We start from the raw sequence: 24,231 nt of genomic DNA on the forward strand, positions 1-24,231 counted from the left end.
TAATTAAGAAGTGCAAAAACTGTCAAAAAAGCTGTATTTTCTTCTCCTTCTTTTGTTTTCATCTGGCACTGCAGACACTCTTAGAGAAAAACTACTGGGTCTAGAAAGCTCAAATTTTAAACTTAAGCTCTTCTTGTTATCATTGAGGTGATGGCCAAACTTCTGGGTCAATAGGTCAAAGTTCACAGGGGTTTCCATAGAACTCAGTTTTACCTCTTAATTGTATGCTTATTAGGATAAAATTACATGGAAATGTTAGGCACAAAGACCGAAATCGCTCATTGAGCGAAAAAAACGATCAGGTAGCATTTGTAAAAACAGCCACAACACATTGTGACTAACTCAAAACAACCACAAAGTGAATTTCGTGTCATCGCTTTCATGATATTTGACATGATGCATTCTGGTTAGATAGGTTAAGTTACTTGGTTACTTTTCAACAACATGTAATCATTTGTGAAAATCTGTTGTGGTGCTCGATATGTCAACATTTTCTAACAACTAATTTACTAAAAATAATTACTTTGTCAGGAACTTTTATTAATAAATCAGTCTTTTTTATGAGAATCAAGAATGTTTCAGAGTTATTTATTTTTACAAGAACTATTACCATGACATTTTGAGTTGCATTTTATGTTCTTTAAGCAACATTTGCATTTTTTTTATCAATACAGTATCTTTTACAGTGACACATTATAAACTTGCTTACTTCCAGATGTTAATGTGGATGCTGAGTGAAGTGTGAAGTTGAAGGTACATCCTGAATGTTAATAAAGTTATTCTCAAAAATTGTAAATTCATTACGAACATAAAGTTGGTCAAGACGACCCTTGTTTCTTAACTGATAGAGACTGATGGATTAATGCTCATAACAACAACTAAAACATTTCTGGGAGCTGCACATACCCAATCAACATCAGGCACCCTAACTAAAACATTCGAACCAATTTCAACCTGTCTGAGTAACCTAGCCTAACCTAACCTAACCAGAATGCGTTGTGGTCAAATATCATGAAAGCCATGACAGTAATTTCGCTTTGTGGTTGTTTTGAGTTAGCCACAACTTGTTGTGGCCATTTTGAAATGACAATACGTTGTTGCAGTTTTTTTTTATTTTTTATTTTTATTATTTTTTTTTGATCAATGAGTGATTTTGGTCTTTGAGCCTAACAGAAAGAAATGAGTTTTATTCATTTATTGGTTGGTGCTGACCGAAATGAACATTGAAAGCGTTCGGTTGGCAACACATTTGGTCAGCAACATGGTCAGTTGGCAGTCACCAAGTGCTGACCGATCTTATATCTTGACATAATAATACAGTTATTAAACAAAAATGTCTGAGATGTAAAAAAATTTTGCCAAGTAAAAATTTTTGACAATTTAGACAACAGTCAAAATTTTTCTTAGGAGTTTTTCTTTGGTAAAGATAAACTTGACACTTGGAAGCAGTACCCACAAGATTTTTGCTCGTATTATTATTTTTTTACATTTTGCCTCCAAGCGCCAAGCTTATTTTTATCAAGAAGAACTACTAAGAAAAATTTTGACTCGTCTAAATTGTCAAAAACTTTTACTTGGCAAAATTTTTTACCTCTTAGATATTTTTGTTTGGATATATATTAACAAATACCAAACAGAACAACTTTAAGAAATTGAACACATTTAAATATAAAGGTTTAAAGTGATTTGAATTGAGCATATGTGCATTGGTACATACCAATCTAATACATGGACAGATATTCATATTAAATAGTTTTACTGGTTTTGGGTATATTTGGTGTTTTTCATTACATACAACCAGTTTTTTGAAGAAGTGAAAGTTTTCTAAATGTATATTACATAGCATCAATAAAAAAGGCAATAAGAATCATTTCCACAAAATCTTTTTGAACATACCATGCATATGAATGAATGTATTCAATATATTTCAAAGAAAAAAAACTGTGATAAAATGGACTTTGTATTTTGATAATAGTATTTAAAGCATTTTTTGAATGATTAGTAATTTTACATTTGTTAACTTCCATTTTTTATTTGTTCAATACGTAATGATAATATATAAAAATAAAAAACATGAGAGATTGAATGAATATAACATCAACTCTTAGCATTTTTTTCTACAAATGTAAACAAAGAGATTCATGGCTATATTAAATTTTATCATTGATCTTGTTTTTTAACTATAGGATTTAAAGGTTTATTTTTGAAATATGATCCAAAATTATAGTTTAAATTTTGGAAAGTTAACTCTGAGTGGAAAATCTGATTTTATGCCTTTCATCTTGCTCTCCTGGAGGGATTGGTCAGAAATGTGTCAATGTCCTGTTCTTTCAGTATTCTAAAATCCTGTAGAAGGCATTGTGTAATGTTGGAAGCATTTGAGTTTTAGTAAAATAATTGTTTTTTGTGCACATATTTTTTCTTATAACTTGTTAACCACATATACTGAAGTTCTACTTTATATTGTACTGATGCATTCAATCCACTTCTGTCACTAAGCATAAAACAGTTCTCTCTCTATTACTAATATAAAAACTGTCATCTGTGTGTGTGTATATATGAATTCCTTATAACTCCTGCAATTTTTGTCCAATCCAGATGAAATTTTGTTATATTCGTTTTATATTTACATTACTAATACCAATGTCCATAAAACAAGAAAATGTTAAATGTCAATACTTGTCTCCATCTACCAAAAGCTTTGAAAACCATATTATTCAGGACTAAATTCAATAATTTGATGAAAGCTAAACTTGCTAGATTTACATTTATGTATTTCATTGAAAAAAGGTTTATCTAATAAATAAATAAAATAATTAAATTAGTTAAGTCTGAATTTTTCTTTACTTACTTACCTGAGACAAACTGCTAAACGTTCTTTTGGTGTTATGGCTGATCTCCAATGAGTGTCTTGTTTCTTCAAATATTTCTGTTTTGTTCAATAAAACATGAAATGCATGTTGGGACATTCGAAAATTTTCAAAAAAATTTAGATTTGTCATCTATTAATTCTTTATAAAGAGTATAAAACTCCCTTCTGTTGACCTTTTTGTTCATGCTTGATGTACCCACTTGCAGCACTTTCTTGATTGAATTTCTTTTTCTTCTTCATCCAAACATATAGCTATTGTAGCCAATTTATTTTCGGAAAAGTCCATGACCACTCACCGAGAGCACGAAACAAATGCTGCACGGTTATGTCACTGTTGTCTGTAAATGGACCCTTACTGGTTGGCATTGCCTTTTGAGGATTTCTTTCTGTCATTTTTTAAATCACAACAAAAACATAAGTAACCACAGCTAGATGTAAATATCACTAAACCAGAAAAAATAAAAGTAATAAAATGAAAACAAATGTTTTCTTCCATTTTAAACACTGATCCTCAGGTTTAAAGAATGCAGATGTAAATGCTTGTGTTTTTTTAAAAATAGAACATAAATTTAAAAGCTGGAAATGTCATGAAACACATGCATGTCTATTGCAAAGTTAAACTTTGTGCTTCAGTCCCAATAATTTGTTAAGGGTTTTACAATATAAAAATAAAAGAATTTTACAGAATACAAAATGTGTCTTAATTCAAGATTTTTGGGAGGTCATGGAATGCCCTCCATACAGGAGAGTCCATATCCTTATTATTAATCTCCATATCCCTTTTAAAGGCTTTGAATTCTATTCGTTCAAGAGATTTCAGGCTGGCTGGGTCATCACAGTGGTGTAATAAATGGGCGTTATCAAATTTAACTTGAATGTCATTATCACAGCAAAAGTAGCTAGTGCATTTGTAGAGATAACATAAAACATCTCTAAGTCCAGTAGTTACATTAAAGTCAAATGGTTGCTGAATTAAATCAGGCTAAATTACCTCTATTAAATATGTCTGGAATCAAAGGATCAATGGAGGTCTGGGTAGCATAACTGACAATGCATGCAGCATTTGTGGGTTGAGTTCTGCTTCAGGCTGATTCTTTTCTTCCAGAATTTTCTGAATTGTTTAATAATTAAATTTAATAAGAGATGGCATCTAATGTCTATCTCTAGTGCCAAATTACTCAATGTTTAATTATTAATAACAGTAGTAATATAGCCCAATTTAATCCAGCAATCATGTCAAAATCTGTCAGTCGAGGAACCAGTCAGGGAACATTACTCTGAGGAAGCTTTCTGTTAAGCTGTTGGCTTTTACCATAGAACCTACACTAATGAAAATGAGGCCTGGGGAAAAGAAGTGCTTTCATTACTTTATTAAAGTTGCAAAACCTGGTATAGCCAAAAGCTATGGATCATGAATACCCCTTATGGGGAAAAGTCATCATTGTTGCATTATTTATTCTGATTCATTTAGTGAAAAAAAAAGTATGATGATGATCTAATTCATTTCATATTCTATTCTAGTCAAAATTTATAAATTACTATATTTTATAGCATGGGAATTAGATGAAACTTTTGTCCAGAGGCTCAAAAAGTTGCCCTATATCTTATTTGTGATGTTGTGATGTATAGGCTAATGAATTTTCCAAACTGCTTTCAGTAGGCTGTATATAACCCCAAATAAAGGCTTGTACATACCTTGCTCAACTGTTGGATAAAAGACTGTCAAAGTCACTGGATTAGCATAAATACACTAAATACTTTTTCCCTAAATATTATGCTGAAATGGGGTGTGTCTAATATGCTATAAAATATGATAATTTTTCTTTTTTCTTTAATGATTTTTTAAATTTTGTTGTCCTAGGCCAGGAATGGTGAACCTTTTTGAGTCCACGTGCCATGTTGTAAGCATACTTAGCTTTAAAGATGGTAATGCGTGCCAATGTATTAGACTTCGAATAATGATATTTAAAGAAATTAAACGAATATGCTTTATTTCGAATAAATGTAAAAAATCTGATTGAAAAAAAAAAAGATAATTAGGTGATAAACAGAAAGGATGATTGAAAAAGACAGAAATCATATGATACATTACGTGCCAGATGATTTCTTACGTGCCATAGGTTTGCCACCCCTGTCCTAGGCCATATCTGTATGAAAATGCAGTTCTTTTCTGGACATTTGATGTCTAGTGAAGATATTGATTTCAATAATTAAGAACAACTAGCAGATATATGGCAAAATGTGTAGAATTAAAAAACCTATAATAAATTGCCTGAGATTAAGCCAGTGATAAAAAATTAGACACCATATGAAGTGTAAGAGAGATATGGAACTATTCTTGTTTGAAAATTGGTCGTATATTGCCATCTCAGCAATACTTTTGAAGAGTGGGAACAGATTGGTATGTCAAGTTTGTGACTCTAGAATGTTCTAAGCATTAAATGCATTTTGACTGAATGTTATGAGTTCAATAATATAAAAGTACAGTATTTTAGCAGTGAAACAATAAATAGTGCTACTATTAATGATTGTCATATTATGTGAAAATGTTATTTGGAACTGTGTTTGAGGTGACAACACAGAAGTATATTTTGCTTATTTTAACTTTTGTGCTGTTCTTCATTAATGCATTATAGCATCAAAAGAATGTGTTAATAGTCCAGATTCATTTTGTTATACAGTATATGATATAGTTTTGTGGTGAAAAGAGGCAGTGTAATATTACATACACAGTCAAACCTGTTTTTATGCGGTCTTTTTTTGTGCGATTTTTTTATGCAAATTTTTAATTTGTGCGATTTTTTTTATTTGTGCGGTATAGTTGGCGACTAGTCTCATGCGATTCGTCATGTCTCACGTTGACTTATTATAGCTAAATAAACTTATTATAGCATAAATGAACTTATTATAGTAATATTATTGCATGAATATGCGAAAAATGAAATAATTTACTTTTTTAAGTCAACAAAACACCACCTGGACAAAAATATGTAAAACAGACGATAGACCAGACGATGCAGTCAAGTGCTGACATCTGTTGTCAATAAATTCTATTTCGTACGGTTTTGAATTATTTTCTATGTGAGACTTTTTTTATGCGGTCCCTATTGACCGCATAAAAAAAATATTTTTTTAATTGTGTTGCGAAAACTATTTTTTATAGCCACTCGTGAAGTTTTGTGCAAATTTTTTTTTAATTTTTTTTAATGCGTTTTTTTATGCAGTCCCTATCCACCACATAAAAACAGGTTTGACTGTATATGATTATGTACAGTATAATATAATGATTTGTCTAAAAGGTGTATCGTGCATATTTCAACATAAAACATGGTGACCAGGACAAGAAGGGGTCATATATCTATTTTTTCACGTGCTTGTTTGAACAACTGAGAAAATGGAGTCAAAGCAGGTAAACTAGTAAGCAAGTAAACATTGCTATTGCAATGATATGGTGGGAGCCAGTAAATCATGAAGAATGTTATTTTTGCCTGATCACAGCCATAAAGGGCTACAATAATAAAAATAGAAAGAATATTGTCTACTCCAGCAGTTCTCAAACTTTTTTCTCGTGAAATCCTTTAGAAGACTTTTTTGTGGAAATCTGTGTCTGATTTTACTGATGGTCTATCAATCTTACTCAAAAGTAATTCAATGGCAGATTCGAATTTTGTTCTTAAGGCAGAGATACACTGAGTTTTATTAATAAGCTGTATATAATTCATTGTAAATTAAGTCATTCAGTGGCATGGACAGCATGTGAGATTTATTTTGGTTGAGAATTGAATTTTGCATCCAATCAGTGTTCATGTTGATGTCTGGAAAGTACTCTGACTGGGATTTCATGATTTGCACTAAATATTCAGTGTTTTTGTGCAAATTGGCTTTGATTTCCAACTTTTGGGCAGAGTTGTTGGTTTGTAGAAATGGAAAAATAAAGAAGCTGATACTTGTTTAGTATAATATCTTTTTACATGGAAAGTTAGTTTTGTAATTATCAAAATGAAAGACATTATCTTTGATGGTGTTATTTTAAAATGCATTTTAAATTTGATTTTTGAGCTTTTTTTTTTATAGAACCCCTAATCCCTATGAGGTTAGTGGTTCTATTTTTCTTATAGAGTTGTATGAAAAAGTTATATTTTTCGTTATTTTAAAAAATTGTGTATGTGGATTTATCAGATTAATAGGACTATTACATCAGTTTATTGATTATCAACACAAGGAGGAGTTCATAATCAAAAAAATCAAAAAATCTTTATCACCTGTAGTAGTTTTTCCTGTACACATAACATAAGTGTTTCGGGCTAATTGGTCCCTCTTCAGCAGTGTTACTACCACAATGTTCTAAAAATGTATATTACAATAAATAAATAAATTACAATAAAATCCCAACAATAAAACATTAAAAAACGTACAAAATTTTTGTATCCAATTACTTTAAAATATGCATAAATCATACATAGGAGTATTATTTTAAATTTGCATACATACATGTTGCTATATTAAAAACAAAGGCAATTATATTAAAATTATATTTCTAAAAAATTACAAATAAATATCACATATTTAACAAACTTACTTAAACATTGTTTCTCGGGAACTTAGTAAAAGAAAGTACAATTAAGGACAGTAAGGCAATTAAATTTATATTTTTCTTATTTCGTTAGGTATTGCATTTCAATATTTCAATACAGTTTGTTTTTTTTTTTATGATAATTTGGAATCTTTCTTGGTTTTATATGATTTTGCTGTAGTAGATATGGAAAGTGATAGTATTGCATACATCTTTAGAATAAAATGTCATATTATTCTTTTTCTTAACAATAAAGCACTTTAAATGAGAGAAAAGGATATGTTTTTCTTTTTATTTATGTTATTTATCTCTTGTATCATTTACAATATATGATATGATATAGAGTTTGACTTGCAAAAAGTTTTTATTCACTGAATTTTGATAGGAAATGGTAAAAATAAATACTAAACATATTTAAGTATGTATTTATTACAAGGAGCACTCATAATTTGCAATTTGTGGAAAAATATACAAAGTTTTGATAATACAGTAGACCCCCCATAACACGGTAGATACATTACATGTTATATGAATCTGTGTTGTACGAGTCACTTAAATACATGAGCCAATCACAGCCTGGCACTTGTGCAGTTTAAGGGCTACGGCTGTTTGAAAGGTTTTCTTCCATAAAATTAATTGATTCTAGACTAATTTGACTCAACATTTCCAATCACGTATAATTTTTTGGGAATAATTCATATAAACTATGCTATAAACAAAAAATTGTAGGATTACTTATCGAGTTTGCACTATTCAATGATGCCATTGCTTAAGCTTGTTTTCGTCGCGGAGTGGCTCATCGAACGGTGGGCACGTGTTTCCCAATAAGTTATTTTTCTGCGAAAAATTCGCTGAACTTTGAAGACATCATTAATAAAAATATAATTTTTATGGCCGTTGAATAATAAATGTTTTTTAATAGGTCCAGTGCTCATTTAAACTGCAGTTTGTACAATATCCGCTATTGGTCGAGATTCGACCAATCCTGTCGTGACATGAGTCGGCGATGACGTTTTATTGTGTTATATGAGTCTCTTTTAGCATGTTATATGAACACAATCACAATTTTTTCGCTGTGTTATACGAATCTGTGTTATATGAACCCATGTTATAGGGAGGTCTACTGTACACTAAATCATTTTGATAATTCTTTTTGGAACATGGGTGTTTAAGAATGTGAATGGTTATTCAGTTATTCACATCATATTTTATAATATATAACTTTATCAAATTTGAGTCATAGGAGTATAGAGTATAATAACAACTTAATCTTGTTCAAAGCATTTGGATTTATATTTCTTATCAAAGAAATTCTTGGTACATGGAAGTGACTTTCAAAAACAATGAATTAATTGTTTAATTTGGATTATGTTTAACTTGTATTGTCAAATAGAATCATCTTTTGAAGTGTTCAAATTTTATTTTTAAAGAATAAATACAACTAGAAAACTCTTTTAGTATTATTTTAATGACTACATAATAAAAAAGTACAGCTAAAAAATTGCAAGCACTTTCAGTAAAATAAATTTACTATCATCATACAAAGTATGAAATTATTGTTAGAGTTAATAATAACATCTTTCTTTAAAGAATATTTATGGTCTCTGTGAACCACATTTCTGAAAATATTTAATAATATATCCTGTCTGTACATAAATAGTCTATATAAACTGTGTGTTATTGATGGAATATGCATTTTTGTGACAACTGCATTCAATTTAAGAAATTTTTCCAAGAAAAATTTCTTAAATTTTAATGATTAAGTGATTAACTATTGAAACTCAAGAATTATTATAAATTTAATTCTCTTGCATTTAAGAAAATAAATTACTTTGTCAGTTTTAAGCTGGATCTTAGCAAGTTTCTTTTCTTTCTGTGATATTTTTTACAGGTTAGAGCTAGTGTTTATATAATGAATAAACTATCATAAATTAAAATTTCTTAAAGTCACACCTTTTACTTTTTTCTCTTGATGAAAAAGTATTTATTAGAATAAAAATTATGTATAATTTCAATATAACTCTAATAGTAAAACATTTTAGCATGAAATTTTAAATTAGTTAATATTTAGCTCTTTAATATAATAAGAGATACTTTGCTGAGCTATTGTACTATAAGTTATTTTTCTTCTCTTCTGGTTAACAAAATTATAAAATTCTATTTGTATCTCACACTGTATCATCTTACATGTCAGCAAACAAAATTTTTTTTATAAAAACAATTATGCAAATCCATTAAAATATCCTGCAAGTATGTTATTAATTATTGCAAGCATTTTATTTTTTATGAGAAATAATCTTAATAAAAAAGCAATTACAATTTTTTTTTTATATTTAGCAGTTGGGACAGCATTCTCAGTCCAATCAACATGAGTCATCTAAGTCCAATCCAACCGAACAGTTTTTGCATCAGTTATCTGGCCAGGAAAAAGATCCTGATATTGTAATGTTAGATCATTGTTATGCAAAACCATGGAATGCTCATCCTGATGCAAGTCATGCAAAACCTGCTCGTATGCTGTTTATGAAGGGAATACCTCGCTATCAAGTGGAACCATTGAAGTAAGATTTTGAATGTTTATAAACTAGTAAACAAAATTATTAGTCTTAATTTTTTTCATGTACTGTACAGTAATATTTTAGTACTTGAACTTAATTTATTCCAGAAGGCTGTTGAGTGCTAATATGCTTGCATACCAAATGAACTTTTCCTGTAAGGAATAACGTAATTTAGATTAATCTTTTCCAGACCCCAAAAATATATTATAAACAAATTTTTTACTTGAATTTCATTATAACAGTTGTGAAATTTAACACATTATTGCTAATGTGAGATTGTATTCTTTGTTTAGAAGCTTATTTTAAACTTTTTACTTCATGTTTTGTTTAAATAAAATGAAGTCAAAATAGCTGCAGATAAAATACATATTATGCTTCGAGCTTTGGAAAGAATATAACACTGTGCAAACTGTAAAAAGATTCAAAATGTGTATGAGGAAGATGGTCTTAAACTTTGAATGTGTCAAATGTTGTTTTAAAAGTTTTGTTCTGGAAATTCTGGAAATTTTTAACTAAATGATACATGATAGAAGAGTGCTCAAAAACTATCAACAAAGAAAAATGGCAGGAATAAATTGTTAAAAATTGACATTAAGATTTGTTGCAAAGTTTACAAATTAATTATGTTAGATATGTATTGTTGAAATGCTTTGACTTAAAATGGTTGCAAAACAGGATGATTGGGTTTTGCATGTATTAAGGGAAAAAGCAACTGAGTCAAATATAATTTTGTCTGATGAGAGTAGATAACTCTAGGGTTTTATTTTATTTTTAAATTAGTTACTCATTTTTATCATAGAGAACTTTTTATAAGTGACAAAATTAAAGTTAAAATAAAAATATTTGTTATTAATCAAAAATTTGTGCTAGCAGGTCACGTTTGTTCAGTCAAGTACAGATTTTTTTTCTTAACTTGTGATCAAATATTAAATTATTCTAGTTCAGAGCAGTTCAAATACTGAGATGCTGCTGTATTTGATTTCATACTGATAAAAATTTTTTCTAAGCATAAGTTTGAATAAAATATAATTTTCATTTTTCTGGCTATTATAACGTAACATGAGAAAGTATTGTATGTAATGGGATAGACCTGGCACTCTGGCCTAACTGGGCCCTTGTGCCACAAAACCCCAAATTCAACCAACCAACCAGAAAGTATTGTAATCATGTCAGGTTTAATCCTCCATGTATTTTGCAAATGTCAATATTTTGAGATCTTCTGACAAAAAAAATTATCTGCAGAAAATTATGGTAACTGAAATGTGTTTATAATTTTAATACTTATAATAATATACAATAATTTTATTATTAACATGCAAGTTTGAATATGAATAGTTTAATAAATTAATTTTTATATATAAGATGTTAAATATTTTTTCTTAAAATTTTTAATTTATATATACATTCTTTTCTTTACACATTGTTTACAGAATGCTTATATGAGGTAGGAACCCCATGTAAACATTCTCTAAACAATTTCAATATCAGGAATTTGGATATTAGGAAGTTTTTTTTTTATGGGAGAAATTCTTACTTCTTTTTATGAGTAGGAATTTCTTTCACCTATTAAAAAAAATGTCTATTCAATTAAGTTTAATCAATTTTCCTAAATGGCAGTAAAATGCTGCAAAAAAACTTACGTACCTATCAATCTATGTTTTTTTTAGCATGGTACTAAATCTTACAAATTCTAGTTACCTTGCTAAAACACTTAATAGTCATTAAAGAATACAGTCATAAACAATAGTTAACTTGTTTAGAAATTCCTATTAGAAATTGTATATGCGTTGTGTTTTCTTTCATATGTAGTAAAGTAATAAAAATATTGTAATGATACTATATATTTTACTAGTATGACTTTCAAATTTATTATAAATGTGTTTTGTGAATAGGTATTATTTAATTGGATGTTGTAATGGATACTAAGTAACATTGTTTACTGCAGCATGAACCTTGATAGAATGTTTAGATGGCTGTATATTAATTAGAACAAATCAAATTTCACCTTGCAACTGATTTATAACCAATTGAATTTAATTTTTAAGAAAAATAAAATATAAATGATAAATTTCATTAATTAAATTGTATTTTATGAAGTTGATATAACTACTACCATCTTGAAATGAGTATTAAACTGAACACAATTAAACTGAATTTTTTTGTTTTTATGAAATCAATCAATATTTTGATAATTCAGAAAAGGTGTTTTTTTAAATATGTCTATTTTTCAAAGTTTGTAATATTTATTTTAGTTTTGCTTTAGAATAAAAAAATTATAAATTTAATTTTCTTATTATTATATTTATTTTTAGTGATCAAGATACAACAGTTGGTATTGATGCTATTCCTATTAAACATATTCCACCATATGATACAACAAAAAATCGGAATCTCATGAATGAATGTGAACGGCATATTAGTTTTATTCGTTCAGACGATACATCAGATGATTGGGAAGAAAGGATTAAAAGGTAAATAGATTTTAAATGTATAGAAACTCTCTTTTTATTATAAAAAACTTTTAATTTCATTTAAAGTAAATATATACACTGAGTGCAGCATTAAGGTTTTTATTTTTGCTAATGCTTTCAAAGAACTTATGTTCATCATCATCAGGCAAATGAAATTTTTTCTTTTTTAATTTTTGAAGCATTTTTATTTCAAATTCTCTTTATATGTTTATAAAAGATGATTTTTTGTTAATTTTGTAAAGTTTTTTATAAGTTGTTTTTTATAAAGATTGTTCACTTGAAAAATATTATTTTTATGTTTGAAAATTATTGCACTTTTTCAAAATTTTGATATTTAAACACAAGTAGTTCGTTGTTCTTTGAGAAGCTTTTTCTTATTTACAATCAAATTTTGTTACGGATGTGAATTTTACTTTCTTCAGTTTCTGGTAAATATAATACATCAAAAAATAGGAGAAATTTTCTTCCTTAGGTAATTCACTTTCTTTTATCATAAAGTGCTAGCATTTAACAACAGACTCCAGTTACTATTGGGCCAAAGTTCCTGTGTGATAGGTTGTCCTAAGCAGTTTTATGCTTAATAGGAACTATATTTTATTAAGTTTATTTGTTCTATCTATGAATGTAACTACAAGAGTTATAATTTTTTCTGTTTTGTTGTTCGTGACTAAATAAATGGCTTAGAAACTTTTAGAGATCATTAATAAACTTCTTTAATTTTACACATAACTCCAGTTTAAGAGTCATAGCCTATTCCAGCAAGAAGTTTTTATTTATCAAAAATTTTTTGGCTCTCTTAGTAGTCATCATAAGTATCGAACATACATATAATAGAATTCTTTTAAAATGTAAATTTCAATGTTCTTAACAGTGTTTCAAACATGAATCTATGATAAATAACAAATAACATAAATTTATAAATACAAAAAAAAAATAAAATAATAATAAAGCAAGCATAAAATACAAAAACATTATGATAATTCACCACAAAATTTGTTGAATGTGTGTCTGTATTCAGGAATTTCTTAATTAATAATAATTAGGAAATTTCTGAATACAGACATATACACTGACACACTTATTTATTGTCTTGATTTGGTTACTATGCCTTGACTCTAGTCTGGCATAGTACCCAGCAAGTGTTTGGAACACTTAAAAGCATTGAAACATATTTTAAAAGAATTCTGTTACATGTTTGTTCGATACTTATGATGACTGCTAAGATAGCAGAAAAATGTTTGATAAATAAAAACTTGTTGCTGGAATAGGCTACAAAGCATTAATTTTACTTTTAGAGATCTTTAATATATCTTCTTTTATTTGTATAATTGTTTTATCTTTAAACTATGCCAAATTTTCTTGCTCTTGGAATTCTGGATATTAATATTTTGATTTTCAGTTTCCCAAAAATGAAAAATTTGGGAAATAGGAAAGCCCTCTTCTTAATGTTAATGTTAGAATTCACGTAATTAGATTATGGGTGGTATTCATGATGAAAGCATTACTCACTTTTAAAAGAGCTTAATTATACAAAAACCATTAATTGTGAATACACATATGAACCAGATAATAACAATGCAATAAGATTATTGAATGATCAATTTTCAGATAGTTATGTAGAAAAAAAAAAAATAATAATGAATGGTTAATCTTAGATATTTCTACATATTATGAAAATTTAAATGCAGATCCGAAGTATTTAAATCTGATGTTTGATGCTTTAGAAGTTTGAAGAAACAAAACTTTTTTGTATTGTCAACTGCAAACATCAGAATTCTCGTTTTATCTTTATTGGACATTTTATTGATGGCATTATTGTCTTTTAGAAGAACTATTTGATGCCATTTCTGTAAGTTTTTCAAAATCCATCAACAATGTTGTTGTATTTTTAATTTCTAATTATTACTCCAAGGCAGCTTTCCATTAAGCTGATGGCTTTTGTCATGAATTCCCCTAATGATTATGAAAAACTAAAGCATTTTCCTCATTACAGAAATTAGTTTTATTGTGTGAATGTCTTATGCATTTTTGAACAGTCATGTTTTATTTATTTCACTTTTCTGTACATTAAATTAATTTTATAATTAATAATAATATAAAGTTAAAACAAGTTTTTAAAAATAGAAAAGGTAATTATAATGATACAAATTGCAAAATGTTGCTGAAATACTATTTTGAAAAATTTTAATTAAAAATATATATGTAAACTATTGTTTATGATTTTAAAATTAATGTTATTAAATAGGAATGGATGGACTACTTCACAAAATCGTCTTTTCAACAAAATAGTGAAAATTCTTCATGCTGATAGATTAGCAAGACTTGCATATGAAAGTAATCAGCATGAACCTGTTTTACGTAGAATAGCAGTTGATAAAACTGCAAGACGTATGAGGCATGTGTTTTCATCTTTTAACTGGGTATGTAATATTACTAATTTTATGTTCATTACATTCATATTGTTGCATTTATATTATTTTTTGTCATGTTATATTTACAAATAATTTAAAAGTCCTGATGTCTTTAAATAAGTATAAATCAATAACTGAATGATCTTAATTGGAAATAATTTTGTATCAAACAAAGTTTAAAAACTTACCACTTAGTATTTATTTTATATTATAAAGAAAATAGCATTAGTATTGATAAATGAAAATAGTTAGTAGTGACAAAGCTGATTCTGCAGAAGTCTAGCAGAACAATTCTTTAATGCATTTCTTTCTGTTAGAATAAAGGTCACTATACCATATAGAGCAGTAGTTCAAATAAAAGTATAGCTTAGAATGATTATTTTTGATTTTACAAGATTATGCAAATTGTCATGGTATATCTGCATATATTATCCAAAAATAATTTAGAGAAACATACTTACAAGGGAACTGTCGGAGTGTCATCTAATAGATTTTAATAAAATTTAGTTAATAATTACGGTAAAAGTATACAAACTCTATGACAAATTTCTAGTGTTCACTAAAAGTGTTAATCAGAGTTATTAGCAATCAAATGTCGTACTATTTTATAGTACTTAAACACAAATATGCAAATTTTTAGAAGTGAAAGGGTCGCGGAGGAAGACGGCAATATTACATTTAGAATAAATTCTGGGATTTTCGAAAATGGGAGAAGAATTAATAAAATTTAGTTTAATTACGTTAAAAATATACAAACTCTATATTAAATTTGTAATGTTTACTAAAAGTGTTAACATAAATATGCAAATTTTTAGTAGTGAAACGGTCGCGGAGGAACACAGCGCTATTACATTTATGAATGAATTCTAGTTTTCGAAAATGGGAGAATTAAATGTAAATATTCAAAACATTATAGCAGAATTTAAACGTTTTGTGATAATGTTTGGCCTATAGAAAATATTTGTAGGCCTAATATTTCAGACGTTGATAAACAGGTAGCCAAACTGCTTTTTAATGCATTTAGCGATATTTTAAGTAGTTATGTAAGTAGAGATGACGAAGAGTTTTGTCAGATGGAAAATAATAATTTGATTATAGATAGGCCTATTTCAGATAATAAAATAACACGTCTGCTTCTAGAGAAAGAAATTGATAACGCAGACACTGACTGTGAATCGAGATATTCAGATGATGAAAAATTCGATAAGAATATAATCTCAACAAAATGAAAAGAAGAAATTCTTAACTTGCATAAGAAACACCCAAAATGGAAATTACACACATTACAGCGGAAAGGAGCTAAAGAATTAAAACGTTTTAGTGATTTATATAAATGGGAAAAACAATTTAAATCTCGAAAGCATAGAATTGAAACGTTAAAAATCATTAAAGAACATACTAAACAAATGTTTGACGAAGCTCGAGGCAGCTATAAAATTGTTAAAGGAAATCAATTAAAAATATGGGCATTACAGAAATTTCTTCAACTGAATAGTTCAATTAAGTTTACAGCTAGTGATTCTTGGGTTGCAAAATTTAAAAAAGAATATAGATTAGTATCTCGAAAGATTACAAAACTTGTAAATAAAACAGAAATAGTGAACGAAAAGGATATTTTAGTAAAAGCTGCGCAATTTCAAACAACAGTAAAAAATTTATTGCCATCTTATTCGCGTAACTTCATATTCAATACGGATCAGTGTGGTTTTTCATACGAAATGATTTCACCAAGAACACTTTCATATAAAGGAGAAAAAAATACTATTGGATTTGCACATTCTCCAAGTAATAAAGTTACGCATTCCTACACTGTTCAATATTTAATTAATGCTAACGGACAAGTTGTAGGTAATGTATTTATTTGCTTACAAGAGGCTCGTGGAACCTTTGGACGTAGAGTTCAAGCATCGCTGTTCAATGCCCCAAACGTAACTGTTACAGCTAGCTCATCTGGCAAATTATCTACAGCAATTATTACAAACTATGTAAAAGACGTATTATCTCCAAATATAACAGAAAACTCTTTATTAATAATTGACTCGTGGAGTGGACAAACAAATATTAATATTTATAATACAGTATTTCAAACATCTACAAATCAAAATTCATGCGAAATATTAATTATTCCACCAAAGTGTACGTCTATATGCCAACCTTTAGATGTCGGATTTCATAGACAATTAAAACTTTTAGCTAAAGAAATTTTAAATGCTATACAATTATTCTGTAATGATTCTTCGATGAAATTGTTTTGGACAACTAGAAATGGCATTATAAAATTACATTCGATTCTCCATCATCAATTATCTGCGCCAATATTTAATAATTTGATTAAACATGCATGGTTCGCTTCTGGACTCATAAATGAAAAGTGTCAATTCTTAAATGTAAAACAAGTTTGTTTTTCTTTTTTAAACACTGACAGTTTAAATTGTGTCGAGAGTAATTGCGAAAATCTTCGATTTGTTAAATGTGCACGATGCCAACAGATTCTTTGCTTATTTTGCTTTGTTGAAAAATATCATGTAAATAGTTGCCCATCTAATAATTTGTGAATATAATAACTTTTAAATATATCTATTAAAATGTATTTATTTATTACGTTTCGATTGTTTTCTTTATATTTATTCTATCAATACTTTTATATTAAATTTCATTGTTAAACTAGTATATATATCTAATCTTTTATAATATTTATTTGAGTTATTTCCTTCTTCTACTCTGTAAATGTAATACAGTGATACCTCTGTTTTCGTAGTGTTTAATACTAAAAAAATTAAGAAATTAATATAAAATGAGTATAAAAAACTAATACAATGGTCTCCGAAACAGAATCGCCATCTAACTGTTTTTGATTGATTGAAATTAATAATAACTGTTCGGCCTCTTCAATTGTTTGCGGCTCTGTTTCATTAGCACATTTACGCCTTTCGCTACATTAGCCTCCTTTTTGCTTCCTTTTTCGCCACAACGAAACTTATCGTGGATGCCGACTTCCCGTACAGTACATGTGACCGATTTCAGCAATCTTAATGCCAGTCACGTATTTTGTAATGATTTCCTTCAACTCGATCGTGTTCCTGGCCTTATTCGAGGGCTACTGGCTCTAAAAACTTTTTGATCCCACGATGGAACTAAAAAGAATAGAAGCAATGGAATTGTTTGGCTAGACGCGCGGAGTAATGCTCGTACAACAAAAAACACCGCCACGAGGACTTGTGAGCAGAAAAATGCGTGGGTCGCTCTTTGTTTTCGCAAAATTAGCAACGAGATCATGTGGCACGCCGACGAAATCCGAGGCAAATTTTTTGCAAAAAATCGACGAAAACCAAAGTCAACGAAAGTCGAGGTATTACCATATCTTCCTCCGCAACCCTTTCACTACTAAAAATTTTCATATTTGTGTTAAACTACTATAAAATAGTACGACATTTGATTGCTATTAATCCTGATTAACACTTTTAGTAAACATTACAAATTTAATATAGAGTTTGTATACTTTTAACGTGATTAAACTAAATTTTATTAATTCTTCTCCCATTTTCGAAAATCCCAGAATTTATTCTAAATGTAATATTACCGTTTTCCTCCGCGACCCTTTCACTTCTAAAAATTTGCATATTTGTGTTTAAGTACTATAAAATAGCACAACATTTGATTGCTAATAACTCTGATTAACACTTTTAGTGAATACTAGAAATTTGTCATAGAGTTCGTATACTTTTAATGTAATTATTAACTAAATTTTATTAAAATCTATTAGATGACACTCCGACAGTTCCCTTGTTAGTGTATAATATTTATATTTTAGTCATTTTACGCCTTTATTCCTTAATTATTTTTTCAAACAATAAGGACCTGTAGTGAAGAATTTATTGAAACCATGTCATGCAGATACTTTTTGTATTATTTAACAGAAATTTGACAGAAGTATGTAGACTGCTTGGTTATAATAATAATGATGATGATAAAAAAAAAGTACAAGAAACAACAGAAAGAATATCATAAAGGACACAATACTTATAGACAACACTTACAGGAAAGGCATGATCCACAAGACTATATAACACACAACATTGGGTTGCAAGCTTTTAATACAAACTTACTACTAACGTTGACACAATCAAATAGCAAATATAATAATGTATCAAATGCTTACACACAAACACAAACTACTACAAACTCAGGAATCACACTGAAATTCACAACTCTGACAGTCATGGAAAACAGCACAGAAAATTTTCTGACTGAGCCATAATCACATACAAAACAATTCATCACAACAGACCAAGCATCACATTTATTGACAAACAAAAGAAAATCATATACATTATAGACACAGATGTTCCAAATATTCAACATACAAAATAAATACACTAAAAATAAACCAGCAGTTGCTTAGCACCACCAAATGTTGTTGGAAAAGTTATCTGTTTACAATATTGTGTTAAAAGAACTTTTTATATCTTTAATTATTATGAAATGGTAAAAACACTTAATTTTAAGGGTAGGGATGAGTTTTATAAAAAAAATTGTAAAACACACTAACATCCACACATACAGAAAAAAAACCCAATTTTTTCATTTCTTGATGTTTCATTTTTTGGGGCGGGTCATTTTTTGACTGATCACCATACTTTCCCTCTGTTATGTATAACAGCTGGAAAAGTAAAATTAGTAAATACTCTGAAATCATCCATAAAATAAAGCATCTGTGGAGAATGGATAGTGTACAGTAATCATACCACTTACATCTGTACTGTACATTACATAAAAGTCTTGAAACATTAGGGCTTCAAAGCAGCATCACACTACAGAAGGCTGCTATACTAAGCATGTCATAAAGTCAGGAAATTCTTAAACACAAATATATACTCAACTACTGAAAACAAATGTTATGTTTACATACTGTATATGTCTTGACTTTGGTCTAGCATAGCATTAAGCATTGGTATATGTGATGCATAGGGTACTCTCCACCAACACAATAATAATAGCAAATTCTTGCTTAAAATTTATATGTGAAACATATAATAAATATCAATTGTGACTGCAGGGTCAGCACCACATTGAGATGCCACATCAGGACTGACATTACTGTGTCTGTAGGGACATAGAAATTGTTATGGCAGTTATGCTTTGTTTCATGTGTGAGTGGTCAGATTCGGGATGTAAGAGGTCTGAAAGACAGCACGTCCGAAAGAAGTGCACTCAACTACAGGGTTAACATCAATGAATACCTGTATATACACAGGATTATACATATATAGGAGGTTATTTGGGATTTCAATATAGAGTTATTAGGACTATTGTAGCAGGTCCATAACCATGAGAGAGAGAGTTTACATTCGATTGCATGCTGATGAATACCTTGAGTATTTAACTAGCCGAGGAGGTCAATTCCTTGTTGGAGACATTAATGTCAAGGATACCTGTGAATAGGTAGTTCGGAGGACATCTGGTCCGTAGAGTGCCAGGTACCTTGAACATCCAGAGGATTGATGTGGATCACTTTATGATATGTTGATGGGATGAAAGTTTAGGTAGTTGGGTGTTGAATCCAAGGTGATCAATCTAGGTGGTAATCGGCAAGATGGGCGATGTATCTGAGTCCCAAGAGAGATGAGTGATGAACTCTGGAAACAGCAAATTGCATTTTTGATTTTTTGCGTTTATTTGGGGTCTTCTCCTTTTTATTCTCATGTCTGTCTTTGGTAATGTAAAGTTCCATGTCCAATAGACGAATTTTGGTTCCTGTTGACACATTTGGAAGATGTGTTACCTTTGAATGGAAGTGAGTCCAAGGAAAGATACAATCACATCTTCCAATCTTTATTAAGCATTGGAAAAAATCATATAAACATTTTTTTTGTTGAATAAAATTTCCCATCTAGTCCAGATTCTCACACAAAGTTTATAAATGTTTTTAAAACAGATTATTTAAAACAGTTTTTTGTAAAATTTGAAAATATTTTTAATGGCTATTTTTTATATCATTCTGGGTATTAATATCATTTTAATTTCATATAATACTTTTTAAAAACGTTTAAAAATTTTAACAATTTAATTTTCTTTTTGTTTAGGATATGAAACTCTTACAGTGGTTACATCAAATATTTTTAGAAAACCTAAGCTTTTCATATTTAACAGCTTATCTTGATGTATTGCAGACATTAAAGTCAAAGGTATATTTAATCTATCTATTTGCTAATCATTCAAATATAATGACAAATGTCAATTATTTAAATTTAGACAGATTTAACTTTTAACTGCATAAAACAATTTTTTTTAAATTAATAAGTTAAATTACAAACAAAATATTGTCATAAAACATACAGTATTTCATATATAATTTGATATTCAAAAATATTTATATTAACAATGCAATAATTAAAAACAATGTAATTTTTAGATTTAAAAAAAAAAACATTTTTATTATACTTAAATATCTAAAATTTAATTTTAGATCCCTACTTTAATTGATAAATTGCTGACAATGCCACCATCAAGTAAAGCAGGAAATAACGAAGCATTAAATTTACTACTTAAACGTCCATGGGATCCTGTAGCTTCACTTTTAAATCAGCATAAACCTGTAAGTTTTAATTATTTAATTTTATAGCTTACTGCCATGTGGCAAATGAAAGATTCAAATGTAACTGATCATATTATTCCATAAGAATTAATTGATAAATTATTACAGTAGAGCATCGATTATCCGACCCCCGATCAACTGTCACATCGGTTAACTGACTGCATTGTAGTCGGCAAATTTGAATGTCCGCTAGTGATGTGGCGCTACAATATTTGGCTATGTCTTGGCTACTTTAATATTATTTTTGTTAGATGTTTGCATGTTTTAGCTGGCAGCACTGGCTCAACCATGAAAGGGAGGCCAGTATTTAAACCAGGCTTAACCTTTCAGCAGTGGGAGGTCAGGTATGGTGCTATCCCTTAGTAATGGAGAATATACCTGGAAAATTTTTAAAGTATTTTTACATGTGATTTTTCTCATTGCAAAATCTTTTTCCGAAACAGTTATGTCTAGTAAAGAAAAGTCTTTTTGTTACATAATTCATTTTTTATGTGAATTTTTTTTTTTTTGTGGTAGTTTTTGACGATACCCCCAAAAGAATTTAGCGGATATATACGTCCCTCATCACTGCCACGCGATCGCCCTCGACATATATATATACATCCCTCACTGCTGAGTGGTTAATTTTCTATTTTTTTCTTTATTTTTGTATTTATTTTGTGCAAAATAAAGAAATAATTTTTAACGATACAATAGTGACGATTATTATTTTAAAAAAAATTTTGTTAGGCTTAACATCAATGAAAATTCAATGCGAAGTAGGTTAATAGCGATATACTAATTACATGGGATATACTAATATACTATACTAATAATGCATTTTTTTATACTTTTCGGTTATCTGACCAACCCCAGTCCCGAATTGAGTCAGATAATCGATGCTCTACTGTAATTTATTTTTTATGAATATAAAGTTTTATAGATTGAGTTGATAACTTAAAAATATTGTTTTTAATAATAATAATAAACAAAAATATAAAAAATATTCTACATTATACTAACTGTTCTACAGAAAATTTAAGCGTATGCATAACATAGATTGCTAGGTTGTTATAATAAAACTTACTCTACTGCATGAATGTGATAATTAGGATCTATTTTTAATGTTAGTGTGAATGCACTCTTGAAAAATGAAAATCACTCTTATTTCAATATTTCTAAAGTTTTTCTTACATTATTTATTGACAAGACTATGTCTTGTTTATAAAATCGTACTGCCGTTTTTGTTACCAGCTTAGAGGTATAAAGGAGTACATGTCAAGAGTTGATATTTGGCACAGAGTATTAGGTGCCCAAATCATTTGCGCATAAAAATATCCAGACTTGTAGGTAGTCAGGGGATCGAGAACCGAGTCAAAATAAAATACAAAATGGCGACCCTCTTCTACAAACAGGCAAAACAGGCACCTCACCCACCGAAGTCAGGTGGAGAGAGTACCACCCACAGTCATTCTAAGAAGTGAACTCTGACCTTAGGACTGAACACGTAGTATCTTCTATGTTAAATAAAATTTGTAATCTAATTTTGTAAATTTGGGAGTGCTTCAAATATGATGTTAAAACGGTTTTATGTCGTTACAAGTGGGTTTTTTTAACATTATCTAGTATAGTAAAATCGTAGGACAAATAAAAATTTGACCTGTAGGGCACAGGGTGCCACCACGTGACCTTCACCCTTTGACCTCACTTTGCTCCTAAACTCTTAACAAGGAGAAATATCTTTTTACTTCATTTAGTTAACCTTTCGATTTGACAGCCGTGTTAATCTTGGATTTATATTATATCTCGACACTATTGTAAATATCGCGTAGCTGATACAAATTAAATAAATTATCAGTTTCTCAGTTAATTTTTATTGGCAGAACAAAAGACACAGAACACATGATCGAGGTCAATGGGGACATCGTGGATAAGGTAGAATGTGCCAAGTACAGATTTTAGCCACGCCACTAAAGACATTATATTAGGATTGTTGTTACATCCAATGATGTTGTAATCAGGTTAAACTGTATATTGTTTGTGCAAAATAAAAAAATAATTTCAGACAATACAATAGCCACGTTTATTTTTTTCAAAAACGGGAAATTTTTGTTACGCATCAACAAAAATTCAACCCTGGCCATCACGCAAGGAAAGAAATTTCGACATTGGATAGGAGTAATGTTCAAAATAACCACTCAAGTCGGTTTGACGAAACACCAAGTTTATATTTATAATACAAATGTACAAAATGATACAAAGTAGCATTACAATTAATTATGCACAAACACTAATCCACACGACAACCGACTCTATTCGTACAAGCTTGTCGGAAAAACTCCTTACGACTTTCAACCAACAGACTTATAATTAACAACACCTCCAAGTCAGGAACAAGTTCGTAATAATCCACTGGAGTTCACTTTCTCCAGATTTCCGTAACATCCAACGAGAGAGATAGTTAGCACTTCAATAACGACGATTCCGATCCAATCTGATCTGATCTTCTGTTCCCGCCAAAACTGTTGCTTATATAGCGGTCGGCGTTTAAATCTTCCGCCAATCAAATTCAAATGTTTCTACAACATCTGGCCAACGGTCACTTTCCGCCAGCCAATCGTCCGTCTATCGTCGACTTAAAACTCAACGGTCCTCCTAACAGTTCTTCCGTTACGAAAGTTCGTTATAGTAAAACAGGGCGGAAACCGCTTGCCTAGGCGATTCCATACCCTACCATAGGGTATACTTGGATAGGTTAATTTTACCAAAAAT

General features: G+C 29.3%; 1 protein-coding gene across 4 annotated transcripts in view; it reads left to right on the top strand.

The window, feature by feature from the left end:
* The window catches only part of Rcd1 (Reduction in Cnn dots 1), a 42,925-nt gene that overhangs the window by 2,523 nt on the left and 16,171 nt on the right, over nucleotides 1-24,231 (top strand). For 3 of the 4 annotated variants that reach the window (XM_067287930.1, XM_067287928.1, XM_067287931.1), the window contains exons 2-6: nucleotides 9,783-10,006; nucleotides 12,316-12,474; nucleotides 14,720-14,894; nucleotides 20,969-21,070; nucleotides 21,352-21,480. In XM_067287930.1, coding sequence (XP_067144031.1) covers nucleotides 9,783-10,006; nucleotides 12,316-12,474; nucleotides 14,720-14,894; nucleotides 20,969-21,070; nucleotides 21,352-21,480 — 789 coding nt within the window. The remainder of the gene's footprint in view (nucleotides 1-9,782; nucleotides 10,007-12,315; nucleotides 12,475-14,719; nucleotides 14,895-20,968; nucleotides 21,071-21,351; nucleotides 21,481-24,231) is intronic. The other variant, XM_067287929.1, reaches the window with a different exon arrangement.

The sequence above is a fragment of the Centruroides vittatus genome, unplaced genomic scaffold (genome assembly GCF_030686945.1).
Source record: "Centruroides vittatus isolate TY-2023 unplaced genomic scaffold, ASM3068694v2 scaffold_752, whole genome shotgun sequence".
Taxonomy (NCBI): Eukaryota; Metazoa; Arthropoda; class Arachnida; order Scorpiones; family Buthidae; genus Centruroides; species Centruroides vittatus.